The 21418-nt window shown below is 40.5% G+C and overlaps 1 protein-coding gene across 3 annotated transcripts; it reads right to left on the reverse strand.

Annotated features, from left to right (window-relative positions):
* Positions 1-1941: 1941 nt before the first annotated feature.
* Positions 1942-21053, reverse strand: hook3 (hook microtubule-tethering protein 3). 3 transcript variants are annotated; one of them, XM_076757354.1, is made up of 24 exons: positions 20893-21053; positions 14860-14945; positions 14565-14637; positions 14408-14458; positions 14124-14256; positions 13947-14014; positions 13581-13643; positions 13168-13251; positions 10728-10891; positions 10502-10642; positions 10046-10133; positions 9765-9878; positions 9512-9622; positions 9277-9361; positions 9091-9160; positions 6874-7014; positions 6381-6468; positions 5025-5059; positions 4848-4930; positions 4621-4721; positions 4439-4543; positions 4230-4301; positions 3673-3809; positions 1942-2103 (listed from the first exon to the last, which is right to left on the reverse strand). In XM_076757354.1, the coding sequence occupies exons 1-24, from the start codon at positions 20947-20949 to the stop codon at positions 2088-2090; spliced, it is 2166 nt and encodes a 721-aa protein (XP_076613469.1). In that variant the 5' UTR covers positions 20950-21053; the 3' UTR covers positions 1942-2087. The 3 variants fall into 3 exon arrangements, with proteins under 3 accessions (XP_076613469.1, XP_076613470.1, XP_076613472.1); XM_076757355.1 differs by lacking the exon at positions 1942-2103 and adding an exon at positions 3352-3496; XM_076757357.1 differs by lacking the exon at positions 1942-2103 and having other exon boundaries at positions 3535-3809.
* Between the last annotated feature and the right edge of the window lie 365 nt (positions 21054-21418).

The following is a 21418-nucleotide window of genomic DNA, read 5'->3' on the forward strand; positions in this document are numbered from 1 at the left end:
TTTGTTGCATAAGACAAGTATTTAACAGTATTTTGATGTCCTATGAAAACTTCACATCAACTGTAACAGTATAAGTGATGATATAATAATACTACTAATATAAAAAAAAATGTAACAACACTGCTGTACAAGCGGCAAAAAGAATAAATAAGCCATTAAGATAAAAATGCACGGCATGAATGAAACCATGGTTACACAATATAACGTTTTATGAGTAAAATAGGTTAAAAAAAAAGAAAAGAAAGAAAACAGAAGAAAAGCCCTCATTAAACCTACTTAATCTAAAGTTTTTTGTCAGGAAAACTATAGTGTGGATGAGATTAAAGCTCATCTCAGGCATTTTTTTCTCTTTTCAAAAACACAATGAAACTAGTCTTAAAGGCAGCACATCTTCCTGCCTTAACTCCTATAGATGACCTATTTTTTTTTTAAATATATTTTAAACAAAGGCACTAAATTTGAGGATTCAACCATCTCTCTCATTTGAAAAATGTATGCACTTATGCCTATAATATGCATATATCCTTAAGTCTGGGTGTTTGTTTCTCGTGCTTTTTGTGAACATAATTCTCATAAGATCTGAAAATAAAGTTTAAGACATTTAGTTTAAAAAGCTACACAAAATCTCCAGTGTAACTTACAGCAACATTACGTTAACTTTCCCTGTTACTGATGCTATCATGTGTCTTGTATAACTCTGTATCGCGGTCAACACTACATGTTTGAGCAGTCAACTTCCTCCGTGAACAATTAATGCCAAAAAAACACACTGACTGCTGTAAAACAAGTGCATGATGATTTGGAACTGCCTGCTGTGAATGCTTCTATTGTATATAGGTGTATAGGTGAACAGGATCTTCAGAGATTGTTGCAATAAAATTCCCTTTCTACATTTTTAAAATGCTTCGTCCTTTCAATCCAACCAAACGAACGTACTGCACATTAGCCTACGTGAGCTAACGTACAGTTTCCTATTCTTACTTGCAATGATTCAATCCAATTGCTTTTAATTAGACCTCAGGTTATTTGCTACTTAGACAAATAACATAGGCAACATAGCAATATGTGTAAAATGTGCATTTTATGGAGAAAATGAGGCTACACTGGCATAAAATGTCATCAAAAGAAATTACAAGTAGGCTAATGGGGGCTTTTATCCTGTATAAAAGCATATCTGTAACAATGTTATTCATTTAGAAACAGTTATTTTGCCATCCTATGCTCCTACTGCAAAATGTCCAAAAGCCTACAGGGCACACAGTAATGCCCCATAAACTCTCCTTTCATCCAATACTTGTTGTACTCACTAATACTCGAGATAAAAAACACCGTCTCAGATGCCATCTGGCAACATGCTGAGGAGAGGCAGGGCAGAACCGCTGTTTAAAGGGGAGCCGACTCCTTTTTCTGTTATGCAGACTTTTCTTTACAGGTTACACCTCTCAAATATTTCTCACATGGATGCAAACTCTCCTCCGACCGTGTAAATAAAAACAGATATGTGAAAATATGTCATTGAGGTATCCTGGAGCAGCCAGCCGACGTCAAGTTACATACGAGTACTACAGAAAAGCCTTATTAGTCGATTAACTGCTTGATTGACAGACTATATCCTGCAATATTCTGCCCCTGTTCGAGCTGTTTGTAACATACTGGAGGTTGAATTGGAACAGTCTTGATGTAGAAGCACAAGTGGGTATGTCCATGAAGAGTGAGGAGGAGGAGGAAGGAGATGGAGGAGAGAACTGGAGAGGGTAACAAAGAGCAGGAGGAACATGAGGAGTAAGGAGCTGGAAGGGTGGAGAGGAGATTAACTGGGCGCTGGAGGGTGAGGGTTTGCTTTTTTTCTGACCTCATCCCTCCTCGGGCTTGTCTGGAGGTTACAATGCACGACCCTGCAGAGGAGTTGTTAGTGCTCATGCTGCTGCTGCTACGCTGGTTATTCGCAGGCTCGAGTCAATGCAAAGTCATGCAAACAGGAGGCAGGCAGGTAGTTCATGCATGGCGTGCCTCAGCCAGGCCAAGCGTAGGCCAAAGACAGGCCGGGCCGGGCCGCACCAGGCTTGGCCAGTTCATTGGTGTGCCAGTCATGCAGTGATATTGCTGTTGGGGGAGCAGAAAGAGAGATAACAGTGAGTCGGTGGGACCTGTTATCATGGAATTCCGGCCTTGATGTGGACACATACACAGCAAATGAACAGGGTTAATTTGAAGGCTTAAAGGTCTATCATGTCAGTCATGATGCGCCTTAAAAACAAGGACAATGTAAACAGAATGGAAGAAAAAACAGGTTAAAGAGAGGATAGAAGCAGCTACAACAAGAACACCTGTTCAAGATTCATATTTAAAGTGACATGGGCAATACTGTATAGTGCTTTTAATGCACCTCGAAACATCTTTTTTTACTACGATAACAATCAACTGATTCTAAAATGATAAAGAAAGTAAGTCCACTTCAGTGAGCTACATTAAATAGACGTCTCTTCTTTGTTGACTTACTGGCATTGATGGCGATCTACAAACCAAATCCCTTTTCATCCCAACATTTCTTTCTATGTGTTGTGTGGAGGGAAGCCTGCACTGCGGCAAGGATAATATTAACCAAATAGCATGGTACATACATTTAAATTTAACACTTTGGCACATGAGGTGTTGTCTGAGACAACCTGGTAAATGCTGGTAAAGGTAAAACCATGTGAACTGATGCCTTTCGCAGTTTGTTCGATGGCGATTCTTCAAAAAAAGACAATGGAGCACATTTGTGGACTGTAACATCTGAAACAACTCCAATAGCGTTCCTTGGGGGGGGGGTCAAGGTTCACAATTATTGCTGCACTGTCACTTTTTTTCCCAAATCATGTCGTCCTATTGGAGATCATTCAGCCCATTTAGCAAGCGAATGGAACAGTCACATGTGACGACGACACACCTTCCTGTGGCTCAATGTCTTTCCTGCTCACTATTGACCTAAACTCACAGATCCGAGACATAATGACATGGCAGAAGAGCAACATTTGAAGACTACAATTCAAACACCGACAGGTAAATGAACAACTGCTGTTACCTGCTTAAAGCTACATCGTAAAAGTTAAAACAAATAACGCAGGCCAGAAAATCTGACAGCTCCAGTCAAAACACAAGATGAACCTGTCACAGGTAGAGATGTGCATAAATACTGCATGAACGGGCAGAGTGCTTCCTCTAAACGAAAATGACGGGAACTTGAAAAGAGGATGCCATTCTTCTCTGCCTTGGGGTCCAGACTACATGCCTGGCAAAGGTTCGCCACAGAGCACAGGTTGAGGAAAGTCAGTGGTTGAGAGGGAGGAAGAGAGGCCATTTGGAGTGATTAGTCAAACTCTATCAAATATGCTGGGGTGTGAAAAAGGGGAGAAGCCTGGCATCGCAGGAAGTCAGGGTAAAATATGCTTAGTCAGGAAAAAAAAAATTGGTGCAAGATTTGGGCAGCCTTGCCTGGAATCTCTACCTCATGGATCTGATCAAGAAAAAAAAAAAGGAAAATCAATATGCAGAATGCAAGGAAACAAGAACGTCCATTAGAAATGAATGGAAAAGGTGTGCCTTAAAAAAAGGCGCATCTACTGTATGTGAGTTCAGGGGAGTTGTAAGGTAGTTTTTGTTGCAGTATTTGTCTGCCCTGCTGCCATCTACCTTGCGGTAGCTGGCTGGACGTGGCCTGGATAGGAGCGGCGTGAGCTGGTGGCTTGTCTCTGCCGGGCCAGGAAGGACTGACCGGAGCCGGTGCTGGCAAGCCTGTCTTCAGCCGCCTTCTTTTGCAGAGACATACCCTGGGAAAAGCACAGAGTGGAAGTCTGATTAACGCTCTTAATGATCGCAATCAGTGTAACAAGCAAGAAGAGGAGACTCAATAGCACAGTGCGAGCCAGAGCTTATGCACGAGCACTAAACTGTTCTAACAAGAAAAGAGCAGGAGTCAGCAGAGAATTGGCTGTCATCACTTCGCTAATCTTGATGCATGAGAAAGCAAATTAGCTCAAGCACAATATTAGTGGCGATTTAACAACTCATGCACATTAACACCCGCTATTGATCAAATGTCTGACAGGGCAAACATTAACCGTTAAGCTTATACAAAAGCATATGCTGCCCTCCAGTGGTTAAAATGCTTTCATGTTTGAATGATGACTGAATACTGGGTGAAAGCTGTGGCTGGTGGCCCAGTTTCAGGCCGTGCACGTCCTTCTTACCATATTGTACCAGGCGGACACTATCAGTTTCTCCTCGTAATCTCTCTGGCCTTTTGTCTTGTCCATTTCTTTCTGTTTGGAGGAAACATAAAGCCGCAAAACAGTTAAGCAACACAAGTACATTTTAAGCTACGGTATGCCATTTTCCACACACACTGGACCACACTGATCCACAAGCTGCAGAGTCCAGAGTCAAAAAACTTGACTACCTCCAGTGAGTGCAGCATCCTCTCCTTCTCCTGCAGCTGGTTCTTCAAGGCCTGGACCTCTGGACCTGAGCCCTGGTTTTGTTTGGGGTCCAGGGTCCGGATCACCTGGAAACAACATTGCTGTTTACAGTAAATTGTCCAAAATAAAGTCCACTTGAGTTAGTAATAAAAAAGGTACTCACACTCTTGGCTTTTTCCAGGTACTTCTTATATCTCTCCTCCATCTGTTTCATATCTTCATCTTTCTTCTTCAAGGCCTCTTCCAGCTCGTCCACTCGTTGGCCTGAGAGGGAACAGCATCAAGGTTTTTTTATTCAAAATGATGAGAACAGATGGTGAGAGAGGATGGAGGTCAACGGGCTTCAGCTGCACTTCACACATTTATAATTCAACAGCGGTCCAAACTCACAGCTGGCGTTGTATTTAGGCTCCATTTCGTCGATGAAGGAGTTTTTCTTCAGTAAGTCGTTGTTTAGCTCTCGCAGTTTCTCCCTGACGAAGAAAATTAATGAAGGGGACATGTCACATCTTTTCATGTCAATATGTTATCCAGACAGAGTTTTGGGTCTGTAAGACAATAACTTACATGTGTTCCTCGTATTTCTTCTTCAGAATGGAAGACTGAAAAAAGAAGAAAAAAAAAAAGGCATTTTTTTTAATATTAACATCATTACAACCTTATTATTAACTTCACTTCAATCCTCTTCACCTTTATCCTAGTTCTTAACATTGTTCACACATTACCAAAAGGTCTGCCTGTGTGAAGAGGATCGATTGTGTTTAAAGGCACCACAACGCAACAGAATCCTGGACATTCCCCTTCTCATCCAGCAGGGGGAAGTGTAGAACAGAAAATGTTTGGATAAGGTTCCCATAGCGGTGTTGTACACCTAAAAGATCTCGAATGACTGTAAAGCAATCACTCGAAATGTAATGTGGACCTCAAACCACAAAAGCACATTTACAGTTCGAGGATTGCTCTATTTCATTTTTCAAACTACAAACCAAACAGCATCAAGGAATGAGGAAAGCTGGGTCTCAACAGGGAGGAAAAATCTACATGTACAGGATCTAAGGGCTAATTAAAGATGCCTTTCTGTTTCTAGCAGGAAAATGCAGAATTCCAACACCTAGCTAGGAAAAAGTCTTGTGTGTACCAACTCAGTGTAACAGATGCATAAAAGGTACTAAAAGTTTGCAAAGTTTGCAAAGAACTACATTGTATTTTGGAGTTCTTACGTAATTCTCTACAAATGTGTGATGTATGTAACACAGTATTAGCACTGCATTATGTACAGTTTTTACAATATGTATATTTATTACATTCTGAGTTGTTACACATTTGCTTCAGGAAGTCAGAAAAGACAACAAAAGATAAACAAAGCAAACACCCTAAGAGTACAAATTGTCAGGAATCACAAAGTTATACTTACTATAGTCTGACAGTGGGAGCATTTTATGAAAAGGAAATGGAAATGTATTTTACTGACTGCAAGAATCATAGACCTGCCATATGTGGATGCTTTTACATCTGTGTGATCATCTGTCAAGGTGTCTTTCCCGTCTTTGCACCTGACGTTTGACACACCAGCTGCGTCCCCAAATGACAGAAGCATACTAATTCTGCTTAAATAAAGGTAGTTCCTACATTACCGGAATAATACAGCACGGAAATCCATTTTTCCATTCTCTGTTTACTCTGTACTTGTTTTTTTAGAGACTGCACTGCATCTATAAATGCTGAAAACCCAAATTACCTTTCAAAACAAAATATCAAAGACCTTCAGCCTTTAGGAGAAGCTGTGTACTGCAGTCTTGTGGACGACCTTTATTAATCCCAGTGTGGTATGATGGGAATTTGACTTTCTGTGGTTGTTGACATCGTTTCAACTGGTATCAGAGTTCTACACACACAATACAGATCAAACAATTCATTACTTACATCGTCTGCTTTGGAACCCTGTTCTTGAAGATTCTTTTGCAGCTCCTCCACCTGACTCTGTTCCTCCATCAGGCGCTGATTGATTAGCCTAGATAAAAAGCACAAAAACCAGTTTGACGAGATAGTTTTAGCACATCAATGAGCAAACTTCAAGCTACACAGTGGTAGATAAGACAGCAGAGTGACCGGCATCTGGTTGAAAGGTCATTGCCTGAAATTCCAGTATAGACAAAGAAAATCTCTGTGGGGAAATAAATGGGAGATTGATCCGTGTTCCAACACAGTGAAACACCATTCGCCCACACTGAACACGTGGCTCTCAAAACTACACAAACAGACCAAAAGATTCTCAGGAGTAAAACAATGACTTTGCTGTATTTTCCTTTAATTGCATTAAGATATTGAGCACCAACGAGAACAAATTTAATTGTGTATTTCTGAAGAAGCTGCTGCTAATGCTGCTCGGCTCTCCGTTTCTGTGCTCTTTGCTGACCTGTTCTCTGTCTCCAGCTCATTTTTTCTTCTGTTGGCATCCTCCAGTAGACTCTGCAACAGTGCAATCTTCTCATTGTCTGACCCCTCCTGGGCCAGCTTCAACATCTTGTTCTCATGTTGAAGACGAATCAAATGTTCTCTGTAAAAACATACGAGGACAGAAGGAAGTGTTAACTTCTACTAACCCTGATTAGATACAGTTGAAAGAACCAGTCGGACTGTTAAATACCTCTACCAAGTCACTGATTATTGTCTTCATAATAAAAATAGATTCTGCACAATCTGATCACTGTAGTCATTTTTGACAATATTGTGTTAGCATTACTTTTTCATTTAATTCTAGACACATGCAGACAAACTGCTTTGTGAATACGCTAATCTTTAGCAAACCTGTCAGCATCTAGTTGATAAAAACACTCACTGTGATGGGAATATAATTTTGTTAGCACTGAGGAAACAGCTCTTATGCAAGCATTATGCAATCAGCTGACTGAAGCCTAGTTAATACTAAAACATTTGCAGCAACTACTGTAATTCTGCTGTACTGTAATACTACACATGCTGGACTGTCAGACTGACTGACACTGCCACCTGCAAAGCTAAAAATATGTTTAAAACACTCATCAGGAAGCCATTGTTGTTGCACTGTTCACCGGACTGGACTGACTGTTTGCTGATGGTGATAAACTGTCTTTATACAACTTTATTTCAGGTCTATTTACCACTTTCCATGATTGGTAAAGATGGCTTTTACAAGAGTTTTGTGAAAGGCAGTTAAGAGGTTTGTATTTGTAGTGGCAGCAGGTTAAATATACTTATTGTAGAAGGGTTGAGAAAGTTATGTTTTCACTGAGCAGTGCTGTCATCTTCTCTATTCTAATTTAAGTGAATTACTGTGGAACCGGATTGTCCACCCACTTTCATTTGCCCACGGATTTATCTTCTCTTCATATAACAAAAATGAGAAAAACTAACAAAACAGAGCACTGCAGACAGTGCAGAAACATTAGGGAGAAAGACAGAGAGCTTTGATCCCCCTTCAATCAATCTACTTAACATAAAAGACTGGACACGTTGAGCACAGCCTGTCTCAGTCTGTATTCCTATTTATTTTTCAGGGTGTGGCTGCTGACTCCTTTCCAACAGGAGAACTCACTAAATGCTTCCAGGCGGACTCACAGCTGCTGGCTGGCAAAGATTAGGCCAGAAAATGCAACCTGACGAGAGATTCCACTACGGATTATTGGGTGAAATATTCCACCAGCATGACCGGATTTCTTCTGGTGGAGTTCTGAATCCCGCTCCACAGCAAATCAAGAGGTGAACTGCATTTCAAGCTGTTCTGGCTGTTTTATAGTTGGAAAAAAAAAAAAAAGATGGACTCTAATCAGTCCCAGATGCTGCTTGTAAAAGCAACAGGTTGAATCGGGCAAAAAGATAATGAGCATGAATCACCCAGTTACTAAATTTGTATTTGGAGTTCTTTTCTTTAGATATCACACAGGAAATGTCAACATCTTATTTCCATTTTTAAAAGCTTGCAGGATATGACACCTCTGGGTACAACAGCGTTTTCGTCATTCCTCCTCTAAAGGGTAATGAACACCCTGGACTGGGGTAACTTGTGTTTTTTTCCCTATTAGTAGGCTTTAAAGGATTGGAATTTCAAGGTAAATCCACATTCTTCTTGGTTCACAAGGCACGTTGCACTGCTGGCAGAAGACCTAGCCCTCTTGGAAAGCAGCAGTCAGGCTGATGTAACTCATATAACTATTATGTAACTCGTGACAGAGACGGCTCTTTTAGGCCAAACTCATCTAAAAACCTTAAAACAGCAGAAAGACTGAGAGCAACAGGCTGGAAACACCACGTGGCTACAAAGTGAGCAGCAGCACCACAGACATCGTGTGCACACACACACACACACACACACACAACCACACACGTACGCATCTCGCACATCAGCAGAGACCCAACTGTCAGCCCCTATCACCGTAAATCCCTTCTCAAATCTTATCCTTTAGCTTGACTGGTGTGTGTTTAGCATGTAAGTAGCAACACTGAGTGCCTTAAACTTCAGACAAAAAATCTTACCTAACCAACTTAATGAACATAACATGAATACATTAGATGATCTGATATCTGTGCTCCATCAACAGCTCTTTATCGCTGCAATCATCAAAGTGAAACAAAACGTAGGGTTCAAAAGTCATACCGAATCTCTGGGGTGGTGATCTCTGCAGCCAGCGAATCAGAGCCGTCGTTGCTGGCCAACGGGAACAAACCTGAAAAAAGACAAAGACAGATAGCATTTAGGCTTGACCAAGTAGACTGTGATTAGCTTAAAAAAGCCAAGCTCAGCTACTCATATTTAGCCACTAGTGACAGTTATTTACTTTACCTGATGTAAGCCGTCCCTCCTGTGCTTGTACACAATGTAGCTCCTCGATAGTCTCCTTCAGAGAGTCTCTCTCCGTCCGCATACGCTGCAGAGGGAGACAGAAATGTGCGACAGACTGGTTTTGACATCTATGTGAGACATTTTCATGAAAAACTTATATTTTCTGCAGAGTCAAAAGAACACTGTTGTTAGAGTGTACCAGTTTTATACTCAGAAAAAAATGAACTGTATTTACATCTTTTTCTTTCTGTAGAGAGTCCACCTTCTCTTTAACGCGTTTGTACTCAAACTCCATCTTGTCAGCCTTTTTCGACTCTTCGGACAGTCTGTTCTGAAGTTCGACCACCTGTGCAGACGAGGGCAGTTGATGAGAGGACAATTAAAAATATTCATATGTGTGTGCAAGGGTTCCAAGTTGTTGCTCAGTCAGGGACCACATACATGATGAGTACTGCATGTGAAAGTCAACATGGCTGCTGGTTGGCTACCTGTCTCTTGTATGTCTCCAGCTGGCCCTTGGTGGCATTCGCCTTTCGTAGCTCTTCTTCCAAACTGACGTTGGTCTGCATTAACACTGTGTTCTTCTCCTCCATTAGCTTATTCTGGAATATAGTGACAGAAACGTAAGCTTCATTTGTGCCATTGAGCTTTGCCAGTTGTTAAACTATCATCAGCAAAAGGCATCAACAGAAACTAAATGTTGTTTCTTACAAACCAGTGGACATTGTGTAATGTACTGCAAGAAGAAATGAATACACTGATTGAGTACCTGTCTCCTGAGAAGTCCCATGTCCTCCAGTTTCTTCTTGTAGTGTTCCACTGTGCCCTCCAGCTTTGAAACTTTGTCTGATGAATGTCTGGGAGGGAAAGAGTTTATTTTGTGATGTTACATTCAGAAAGGAAAGGAGGGGGAAGCTTTAGCAAGGCTCTGTTTGTGTAGCAACAGATGATTAGTCTGAAAGAACAGGAGAGCGGTTCAACAATACATTAACTGTCTCGTGTCTTTCATTCCCCTCAGGCCTCTTACACCTTTAACATTACATCAAAGCTTACTGAATGCACTTCAACTTTAAATAAGCTCTAAACAAACATCTGTAAGATAACAAATGCAAACATTAAAACTTGTGATGCTTTAAAGCATAACCGCATTTTTATGTACAATAATTCCTTCAGTTTGTTTTACTCAGGTAATGTCAGTATGTTGAGAGCCAAGACCGCGTCTTACCTGAGGACATCCATCTCATCCTTGAGAGACTGGGCTTCATCAGCCAGTGACGTGAGGTCTTCATTCTGTGACTTCACATCCAAGAGTTCTTTTTCAAGCTCTTCACAACGGATCCGGTAGTCATCTTTTGCCGCCTCCAACCTAAGCAAGCATTAGCAACAGTAATCATCCTTCAAATCCGAGCATGTTTGACATCAGCATCAGCATCCTTCCAGCAGCTCCCCACCTGAAAGTTTCTTCCTGTAGTTGCTCCAGTTGTGTCTGCAGCTGGAGGTGTCTGCGTCCAGCGGGGCTGTTTATATCCTCTATGGAGTCAGACTGGTTAAGTCTCTCCATCAGGACCTGGTTTTCTGCAAGCAGACTGCTCTTCTCCTCTTGCAGAGCTGCCACCTGTGCGAGGGAAGATAGTGAGAAGAAACAAAAAGAATGGAAATGCAAAACGAAAAGGGATGACAGAAGGATAAAAGGGAGCGTGAGAGGGAAGGATAGATGGATAGGATGTTCAGATAGACAGAGAAGGGAAACAAGTTAGAAGGTATTTTCACATTTTAGCTACATAAATGCAATATTTTCTTCACAGCATTCAATCCAATAGGTTATTACACAGTCAGTGCAGCATTGATTTTGGTAAGCAAGCACAAACCAAAACACACTTCAACAAGGCAAACCAGCAAACTCCAACATAGCAAAGAGGGCTACATATGGTTTGATGTTGCCTTCTAAATGTGATAGACAGGGTATCAAACTGCACACAAAGCAAAGCAGAAGCTGTTTTTTGTATTGTGTCAGAATACTAATTACTAAGGCTGTAACATCTCAGAAAATATGAGATGTATTGTATTTTTTTTGGCAGCTCTACTGCATCTAGATTCAGACACTGAATTGCTTTGACACCTGTAGAATTTATTGTGCACTTCTCTTTATTTTCTGCATTATATAAGGCTTTACACTGTGCTAGCTATGTGTGCTTTTTTAAAATCTTTCACACTCCCATGTGTAAAACATATGTCATTTAAACATCAGTAACACTGTCATGTGGAAGTGTTTTGGGAGACCTTGCACCAGTGTGGAAATTCTCTCACTGCAACAAGCCTGCATCACATCAAAGATGTGATCAAGACAGCTCAAAAAGAAGAAAACAGAGTGGGACTCAGCAGCATCCATTCTCAAAAACAAAAGATGGTTTCCTTAAGGCATAGTTAATTCCTACAGGCACTGAGTTACTTTACTATTTTGTGCATTTTTTATATCCAAAAAAGGGAGAAAATATATGAATAATATAGTATGTGTAAATATTTGACATATATTCAACAGTCCTGTCAAGAAATAACTCCTTCCTGCATCCAAAAGCCAAGTTTTTCCTCTACTGTTGCTGTGGGAAAGCATGAAACACACCGAGGTAAAAAGACAGAAGGTTATTAGTGAAGGGGTGACAACTGACATGTCCACACAAAACTGCAGTTGTGGCTGGTGTGTCCCAAAAGGACCACGTGTATATGTGTGCACAAACACTTGTGCACAAGCGTGTACACACATATACACACATAACCGGGAAAAGGGGAATTTGGATTCCAAAGGGGATGCTGGTGCAAGCAGACTGAAAAAAAAACAAGAATAATCCAGGACTTTTGGACACACCACACACCATGGATGGAAAAAAAAGAGACAGGAAGAAAAGAAATTTTGCATTTACCCTCTCTTCTAGCTCATTAAACTCTAACCTCAGTCTATCACGCTCCTCTTGGACATGGAGGGCCTTTAAAGCAAGGCACACAGTATTGAAATAGTCAGGAAATAAGAGGACACACAACAGGAGAGCAGTAACCCTTTAAATAACAGCTCCGTTTTTCTGCAACATCTGTGTCATTAGCAGGAAGTTAAATGCAAAATAAATATGTCCATTACAATCAGCTGCTGAGTGCAAAGATACAGAAAGTGTGTTACCCTCTTTTTGCGACATTTTTAAGTATAGGAAAGGTCCGTGAGTAGCAGCTGGGTCGACACCATGTATTTACAGTGTAATTAAACAAAAAAGGGAGCTGTTTTTAAAGTGTAACCAAGAATTATAGCTGTAAAAGTACAAAGTACGACACAGTAAGTTAGATAGCTTAAGAGCTACAAAATGTATCATAAAAAGAAAGAATAAAACATTTAATTGGGTGGATGTGGGAACGCTATGTATTCATATCATGTTATTTTCCTGTGTACTTTGAATATGTTCAGCCTAATTATTAACTACATGACTACAAACAGTGTAGCTATTGTACATAAGTACAGATTTATCAACAGTGTGTTTCAGTTTTTTAGATAAAAAAAATACTGAATTGCATTGTCTGAACACAATTATCATTGCTCAAGGGAAACTATTGATGCCTGGCACTCAACAGTTGAAATGATAAATTTAACCAGCTGCATTTTCCTAACAAAAATGAGATCTGACTCATATTTTTAGCACTTTAGAACTCCTACAATTTTAATCACAGCACCATGAATATGCAGCCAAACTGGTACTGTCATAATAACCAGCCACAAATAATATGAGCCGCTGCAATAGCTAATTGACCTTCACAACCTCGCCAAACACAACCTTATTCAGACACACGATAAGAGTGCCTGCACACTGTGCTACGATGTACAAAAACGCAAAATACAAAAACTAAACTAACCTGCATGTCAAGCTCACGACACCTCTGGGAGATCTCTTCCTTGGTAGCCAGAGCATCATTTAGCTCCTCGACTGTCTTCTTCAGCTGAGAACAGAGAGAAAGAAAAACCAGATGAATACCAAACAGATATTACTCATTCACATCTCAAGGGCAATACAAATACAATTACCCAAAAATGACTTCTGTTCCACAGCTCCAGCTGTTTTATCGTGACGGCTTTGTGTGTCATGACATAAGTGTTGAGGTTTTATTGGAAAATCCACATATCTGAGGGTGTCTGTCTGTATGTGAATGTTTAATATTGTACTTCAAAAGTCAAGTCCATTAAATGTACAAATGAGCAATCATGAAAATCCACAGAGGATACAGTACATCAAAAGACAACACGGTGAGCTTCTATAAAGTCTGCATACCTGTCTGTCCAGATCCACATATGAGTCATTTCCTCCCGTCACTGGAGTCTCTTTACTCATCAGCTGCAGGAACACACATAAAGAGGTTAATGATTGGGTTGGAAGATGTCAAGCGTACACAGCACCAACACTTCGATTCAGCAATGATGACAATTAGCAAGTTGGACTGCTGTGTCAGTCCTGCGCTGGCCAACTCCCACAGGATTATCAGATGATCCTGCAGATGTGGAATCTCAATCCATCCCACAACTGTATTTCTGTCAAAAATCTACCCACCTAATCCCATTTTATTCTCAATATTAACCAAATATCAGTTAGCAGTTAATGCAGTTAATTTGACAGTGGTCTAAATTTCATGTATTTCACCTCTTGGATGGCTGTCATGACAACATGCTGCACTGATTCCTCCATCATCATTATGGTCTGGATGTATTCTAGAGAACACACAGAAACAGGCAAACGTGTAAGTTGTTCATGCAACGTGACATCACAATATCAAATTATATATCACACATACATTGACAAGAACACAGAGATATGCACCTTGTTTCTGTTCACAGTTGACTGCACAGCCCAGTATAAGCTGCAGCATCCTCCCAAGCTCTGCTGCGTCAGAGTGCTCTCCAATGAGGTTAACATCTGGTAACGTGAAGTCGTTAATGTGCTGACCCAGCACCTAGATGTGGACAAAAGGCATTTTAATGTTTTCAGAAAGAATGGAAATATTTCATTTCCACCCCAGCAACACAACTAACACAAGCAATGCTGGGTGCTGGATGCTGCTGATCAAGTCTAATTTTAAAATTAATACAAGATAGTCTTCTTACTTCCTGGTTATAGTCGAGGATGCCTTTCAGGATTTTCTTTAGATTGCTGATCTGAAACGAGAAAGAACTCATATTGAAAATAACAACACGACTAACACAAAGCTTACTGCTGTACTACAGCTGACTCATGAAAAGGTTAACACGCACACATTCTTACCTTCAACCTCCAATTGTCCCCAACCTCTGGTTTGATTCTGCTAATCCATGCGTCATTAAAATACACTACATCTCTAGAAAATGTAGACAGACAAGACAAAGGGGGTTACAAAGTGTTTTCTGAAGTGTGATTAAGTAAACATACAATTCAGATTTCTATCCTTCACCCAAACCCCAGTTTGCACAGGAACGCCAAAAGCATGCAAGAAACAACATACAACGTAAATTTACATTTAAAAAATTGCAGCTGATAACAAATGCATTTACTAACACACCAACCAACAATGAAAACTTACATTTTCTGCAGAGCTTGGGCCATGACGATACCACTCGTTAAGTCTTCTACTGTCTTGCATGGAGCCTCCACGCCAAATGTTTGGATCTAAACAAAACACACACACACACGTTGCAGTATAAAAGTATGCAATTACACTGAGTTACCAGTTTAAGTGCAACTGCAAACTAATCTGTTTGCAACACTCAGCAACTATTTTACATGACAACCTCTCCTCAAGGTTTCAGCAGGTCAAGTGTGGGTCTTGGGTGATCAGCTGGACACCATGTTGAGTTTAAAATACTGAGACATTGATATTGTATATTTCAACACTACCTTTAAGCATTATTTTTTAGATACAAGGCTTGATAAGTCTCTGCAAAGCACAGTGCAGTAGCAAATATAGTCACAGTGATCCCCTGAAAACTTTCTCTCGCTTGTCATCATTGCTCAGTTTCTCTTACATCATCTCTGTCACGTTTTTCAGACCTCACTTGGCATGTCTGTTTTCTTTCTACCCTTCATTTTCTTCTCTACCACTTCTCCCCTAGACTGAAAGTCTGTTGCCCAGACACAACTGAATAGTTTTCAGTCTGCATGTCACCAGCCCATGTGCCAAAGGAAGAGGAGAAATTGAGAGCAGGAATGTTGGAATTCTGACAGGAAGAAAATGACAGGGTTGAAACTCTGCCTGCACATCGTTCCGTCTGTCTCACTTTTCATTTCGTGGCAGCTCTCAAGCCCTCAGTCATGGATCTGCCAAGAGCAGAAGGCAACACAGAAGAGATTCAGCAGGCTGGCCAAAAATTGAGAGATTGCCTATCAACCAGGAGCACAGGTTAAATCCCCGATGAGGTGTTTATCCTGGATCCACATGAACTAACAGGGATGAAATGAACTGAGTGCTTTAAGTCAGAGCCCAGCTGGACTTGAATAGATTCACATATATTTTCAGCTTGTCATGGCTTCCAACATAAAACCCAAAGTTCTTATGACTGGAACAATTTTAGAGTGAAAAGTAGCTACAAGCTTGGGTTGGCAACAATTTGTCATTTCATTTAATGCTGTCTCAATCCACCGCCATGTTTCTTAAAATAAACATGATGCAAGAACAACACAGCCTACTGACTCACCATAATCTGTTTTGAACAGGTTCAAGTAAGTTTAAAAGCAGAAATGAATTTACAGTGTGTGAATTATTTACTTATTTCATTCTTTAGAATCAATTCCCTTGATCTTTGAAATGGAACATCGTTTCATTAAGCTACAGAAAAGGAAGATAAATCAGTGAGCCCTGTATTATCATTTCTTAGCAGAGGCAGAGTTCAGTAAACACGAAGACATTCAACACTGTGCTCAGTAAAGGACAGGCTTCACATCACAAGGCCGACATGACACTCAGAATAACATCCACACCATCACCTGATAAATTCAGCTCTTGTTTCCAAAAGGTTTTAAGCTGCTGGTTTACTTTCGAGTCACAGTTGGACATTGAGTTTAATACCTGCTCTTTAATGTGGACCTTGAAACTCTTTTCTTTTTTTCACGCAGCAATGACCACCAAATGACCTTCACAGCGCCAATTAGGCACCCAAAATTCTGTCAAGAGTTTCCACAAGTGCACCTTTATACTTTGTGTAAAACTCATCCAGCTACAAAAAGCAGTTAAAAATACCCAAATAGAAGTCAGATCAACTTCTAACCAGGAACTTCCACTCAAAACATCCAAAATTGCTGCTGTATGACCGTGTATATGACAGCTTTCAAACGATCAAATGACACTCAGCCACCCATAATCTCAAAATGTCTTTATTATCATTCCAATTTCTACTAACTAGCCTCCAGGGCCAAGGGCAAATAAGATATCCTCTCCGTGTATCAGTCAAGCAGCGAGCAGCTAACCAAAACAATACCCCTCATTACATAACACCAACTACAAGTCAACTACAAGTGAGAGAAAACTTGACCTGCTTCAATTACTTACACAATGTTGACTTCATTATCTACCAATACAGCCAGACAGTACTGCCAAATGTAGACTACAGCGCAATCAATTGATTACACCATTTCCTGTGATGCTGCATTACCTTGCAGAGTGGGTAATACGTTGGCTTCCTGTTTGAGATACTATGATTACACAATACTGGCAAGTGAGATGGCTCTATTTAAAATTATTATGATCATTTGGTAAATACAGTGCTAAGACTGAAACCAACGTCTCTTTGTGAAAATAGTGCAAAGTTTAGTATTGGTGCTGAACCTCTAAGCTGTTAGTTCTGGGCTTAATGTTATGCCAATGGCCTATAGCCCACAGTGTAAAAGGATTAATAGGAGCTACCCACACTTTGTTGATTTCAGTTGTAACATTAGACCTCTTCACGGACAGCTCCGAGCTAAGCCGTGTCCCTCGCGTCATCAGGGTCACCTCCAGATCAGGTTATTATGATTACATCAATCACTGAACCTTGGAGCACTGACTGCTGAGTATGAAGAGGTTAAACACTTTTGCATCCACTGGAATAATATTTTCTGTATTCCCTTATTGTATTATTCCTATTACGGAACAAAACAGGTTGAACAGCTACTCTGTGCAGCTCATAGCTAGCAGGTTTAAAAATGTTCCTTTCAAGTTCAACAGCAACAGCCGACTAAACAAACAGCAGTAAATTTTGTTTTTTTGGAATTGTAACTTTCATTGTAACTTTAGTGCTTCAGCTCTTTCAGCCTTGGTAATGCAGCTTCTTATTAGTTGATTTTAACATTTTACTGTGTCACTGAAATCGCACAATACCGATTAAGTAGCATATACATGCTTTCTCATGGACTGGGTGTCCCTCACAAAACACCTGGTGCTAATTCTCTGCACAGTATCTGAGGTCAAGTTAGTGTTCCATCTATGTGTGTGAGCTGGGTGATTGAAAAATCAATTAATTCTAATCAGCTAATCTGGAAACAAAGCCTCATGTGAACTGAGGAATTCTAATGCTGTAGTATGATCAGATTAGCTCCCGTTCCATGGTCACATCCTCCATAGCAATTTCTATAATGCAGGGATATACACAGCATATCACTTTCAACCAGGTGTCTGATTCTGACCACCTAATTGCAGTCACTTAATGTAGAAACTAGTTAATCTAATGCTTGTTGCCTGACATTGTAAAGCAAGTGAATGCCTTGTGGTGAAACATTTTCCCTGCAGCACACAAAGGGCAACAACATAGAAAACAAACTCCAGAAATCTCTGATGTCAACAGAATTTCTTATCTATTAGAAGTGAGTATGTGTTCATTTTTGAAAAATCACTGACCTCAAACAATAAAAACATAAACAGTAACTATTCTCTTGAAAATACTGACTCAATTACACCAAGTAAGTAGGGACATACACAGCATAGCCAGGGCGGACTGAGGTCAAAGAAGGAAATCCACACCTATTGCATTGTGGAAACAGTTGGAAAAGGAGGCAGCGGAGCAGTGGAAAAAGCATGAGTCACATGACCAGGACTAAAAAACTGTGCTGCAAAAGCACTGGCTTGAACTCACAATGAATGTGATCAGTGTGAAGAGGATACTTGTTCCTCTAAACTATTATTACCTCAATTACAGCTCTTTGGTTTGATTCTATGCGTTTCTCCTAAAGGATGAAGAGCATAGCAATGCCATGCCAACCTTGTGCAACCCTGACAGTCTCAGTGAACATGCAAAAAAAAGAGGCACAATGCAGCCAATGCATCCAGTAGTCTTGGCAATATGAAGCCAAGTGCATCACTCCCATGTAAGGCACGAGAGAGCCATAAATGTCAGATGTGATTATTATTTTTGTGGTGCTGCTCTATACTGTATATAATCCAGTTAGTTTGAGCAGTTGTTTACCTCTATATGATAGAGGTTGTATGAAATGCTTCATGATATTAATATACATGGTAATGTGCCAAAAAATTCACCATCCGTACTGACTACCAAAATTACAAGACAGCTCATGCATAAGGTCATAGTGACAGCTTTGCTCAACTTAAACCAATAATTTTCTACGCACAAAGGTGTTTATGTAGGTTAAAAAAAAGGAAAAAATACACATTTAAATTATTAAAAACTAAAAACCGGATTTCAAAAAAGGCTGCCCGCAGATAAACCCCAAAGGCACATCAAAAACTAACTGACATTTGGCTGACATTTGGTTATTTTTCCCCACTGGTACCATGGAATATTTCATGCTACACACATGTACACATGTATGCTTCCTTGACTAAAACCCCTAAAAAATCCTAAATTCTATTAACCCTTTATTGATTTTCACTGCGAATGGTAATACAATGAGCATTCACATTTACTGTGCAACAGTACAAAGACAAAGCAGTTACTTCATGTTTCTCAGTATCCTTTAAATCAAAATCACTTGGCCTTCCTGTTGCTTTGACCTAAAGCAGAAACAGTTGTGTAGACATCTGCATTTCTATTTCATAAGAAGTACAGTGTCCCATGTTTCAATGACAATCCGTTAAACTAATGTTATGACTTCACAGCTGACAGGTATGTGAGGAATGTTCACCCACCACTCCATTACTAGGAACAACGAGAAAGGCCATTCTGAGCTGTCATACATACATGTAAGCCAAGCTCTGACAATAAGAGGTGGACAGGACAGACACAGGAAGCAGATTGGCTGCAATTGTGCGTGAACTGAATTTACCAGGCTGCTGAATACATTTTGTACCAAACACTCACTTTGAACGTGTTCTTTCCTTTCAAAGGCTTCCGCTTCCAATAAAGAGTCACTATGCAAAAACTTTCAGTTTTCGTTTTCATAGTTACATTTTGCTGTTATTGCATTTTTTTTCCCAAAATGTTCACATGTAATGCACAAGATCTGAAAGGCCAATTTCACAAAAAGGAATCCACAAATTGATTTCAACCATGATCACACAACATGCGAAGAAGCACATGATGACACAGAAGCAGGGTAAAGGGTGGCTTGCGTGTACTGAACTCTATTATAGCCAGCACCAAATGCATGTTTTCACTACATACAAGACACTCATGTCAGGAGTGTCTAAGCAGTTTCCATTGTGTCATCTCAGCCAATGTAGTCAAAAATATTGTTTACACATCTGAGTAAGGCTTTGTTATGCAAGCTGGAGTATCATAAATATGTATATTTGATTACTCGTTTCCTCGTCTAGATGTCTACATTAACGTCACAGTTAAGAGATTCTGGATTTAATACACTCTTAAGATGTGTCACATGTACAGCAAATGTGCATCAACTTAGTTATCATACACACATCAGCATCACCCATCTCTGCTTTAGACGAACTGTTGCATCAAACCCAAAACAGTGGCATATTTTAACATGTACAGGGAAAAGCCATGGTAAGAAATGTGTGATCCCAGCTCTAGCCACGTCGCTGCATTTCACCAATGTAAACATGTACTAATCGGTAGCATGTGATCCTACAATGTGATGCCTTATTCCACCTTGGCAGCATAGATTCTGTTTCGGGCTTTGACGATCGTTAACGTTATAACGTTAAATCCTAGCTAGCTATCCTGCAACACTTTAGATCAAGATGAATGGGTGAGGGAACGCGGATATAGTGATACATCGAACAACAATGTCCGGAATTCAGACTCAAAGCAGATACCAAGCTGTAACGGTGTATCCTAAACCCAGAGGAAAGAGATTTCGTTAAAGAAAAAACGTTGGATCATAATAAGGCCGACGTCTGCTGTCTGATCCCCTTACAATATACGACAGGGCATTAGCAAAGTTGAGCTAGCTAAAGACCTGATTGCAGAGGTAGAACCAAAATTATACTTTTCACTGGGTATGCGGTTTACTGGCGGCTAGGAAGCAACACATCAGCAGATAAAGCAGCGAACAGCTGGCCCGCATACGTAACCAACATGAGCCCGTGTCATTTTCCTCTAGCCTGCTAACGTTACCCCAGCTAGCTTCTCGAGCTAGAATTAGCCTTGTATGCTAGCTAGCATAGCCGGTGCCGGAGAACTGTCTGTCAGCTAAAAGAAGCCCAGGAACTTCATATTTGAACACCTACCCATGTCAGGAGGCTTTCACAGAGTTCCATTCGATCCAAAGACTCTGATGTACTCATCGTTACTTAGCGTAGACCGACTTTGTGATGTGAACAGAGCCTGAAGTTACCAGTCGGCTTCATGTACTCCCGAGGTCTCTCGCTCTCTGGGTGTCTCTCAATCCGTCGGCCAATCGTCGGGTTCGCTGCCTATCCAGTCCGGCGTCTGCCAGTGGAGGGCTGGGTGGGCGGAGTCTACAGTGGAATATAAAGGGAAATTACCACCATTGCAGAAAAAAACACAATTCCTGTGAAGAATATGAATAGAATATGATAATAATCGAATATGTTGAGTACATTTTGAAGCTAGGTGAGAGAAATATGACGCTGCGTGTAGAAGTTGTATATACAGCCACATTCGAGTGTAGACACAAACCAAAAAAAAGGACATTTGCTTGCAGGCTCGGATTAACCTGAAGCAAACATGTTGGGCTGTTGGCCCCCTCTTAAACCTCTTTAAAACAGTCTTAGTTTAGCCTTAGTTTTGGGT

Source organism: Chaetodon auriga, chromosome 19 (assembly GCF_051107435.1).
Source record: "Chaetodon auriga isolate fChaAug3 chromosome 19, fChaAug3.hap1, whole genome shotgun sequence".
In the NCBI taxonomy this organism is placed as follows: Eukaryota; Metazoa; Chordata; class Actinopteri; order Chaetodontiformes; family Chaetodontidae; genus Chaetodon; species Chaetodon auriga.

Coding starts and splice junctions, on each gene's coding strand:
- hook3 (XM_076757354.1), bottom strand. CDS start 20,949: ATGAGTACATCAGAGTCTTTGGATCGAATGGAACTCTGTGAAAGCCTC. Junction 14,946..20,892: donor GTGAAAGCCTCCTGACATGG/GTAGGTGTTCAA, acceptor TGTTTTGTTTAG/ATCCAAACATTTGGCGTGGA. Junction 4,722..4,847: donor GCCTAAATACAACGCCAGCT/GTGAGTTTGGAC, acceptor GTTCCCTCTCAG/GCCAACGAGTGGACGAGCTG.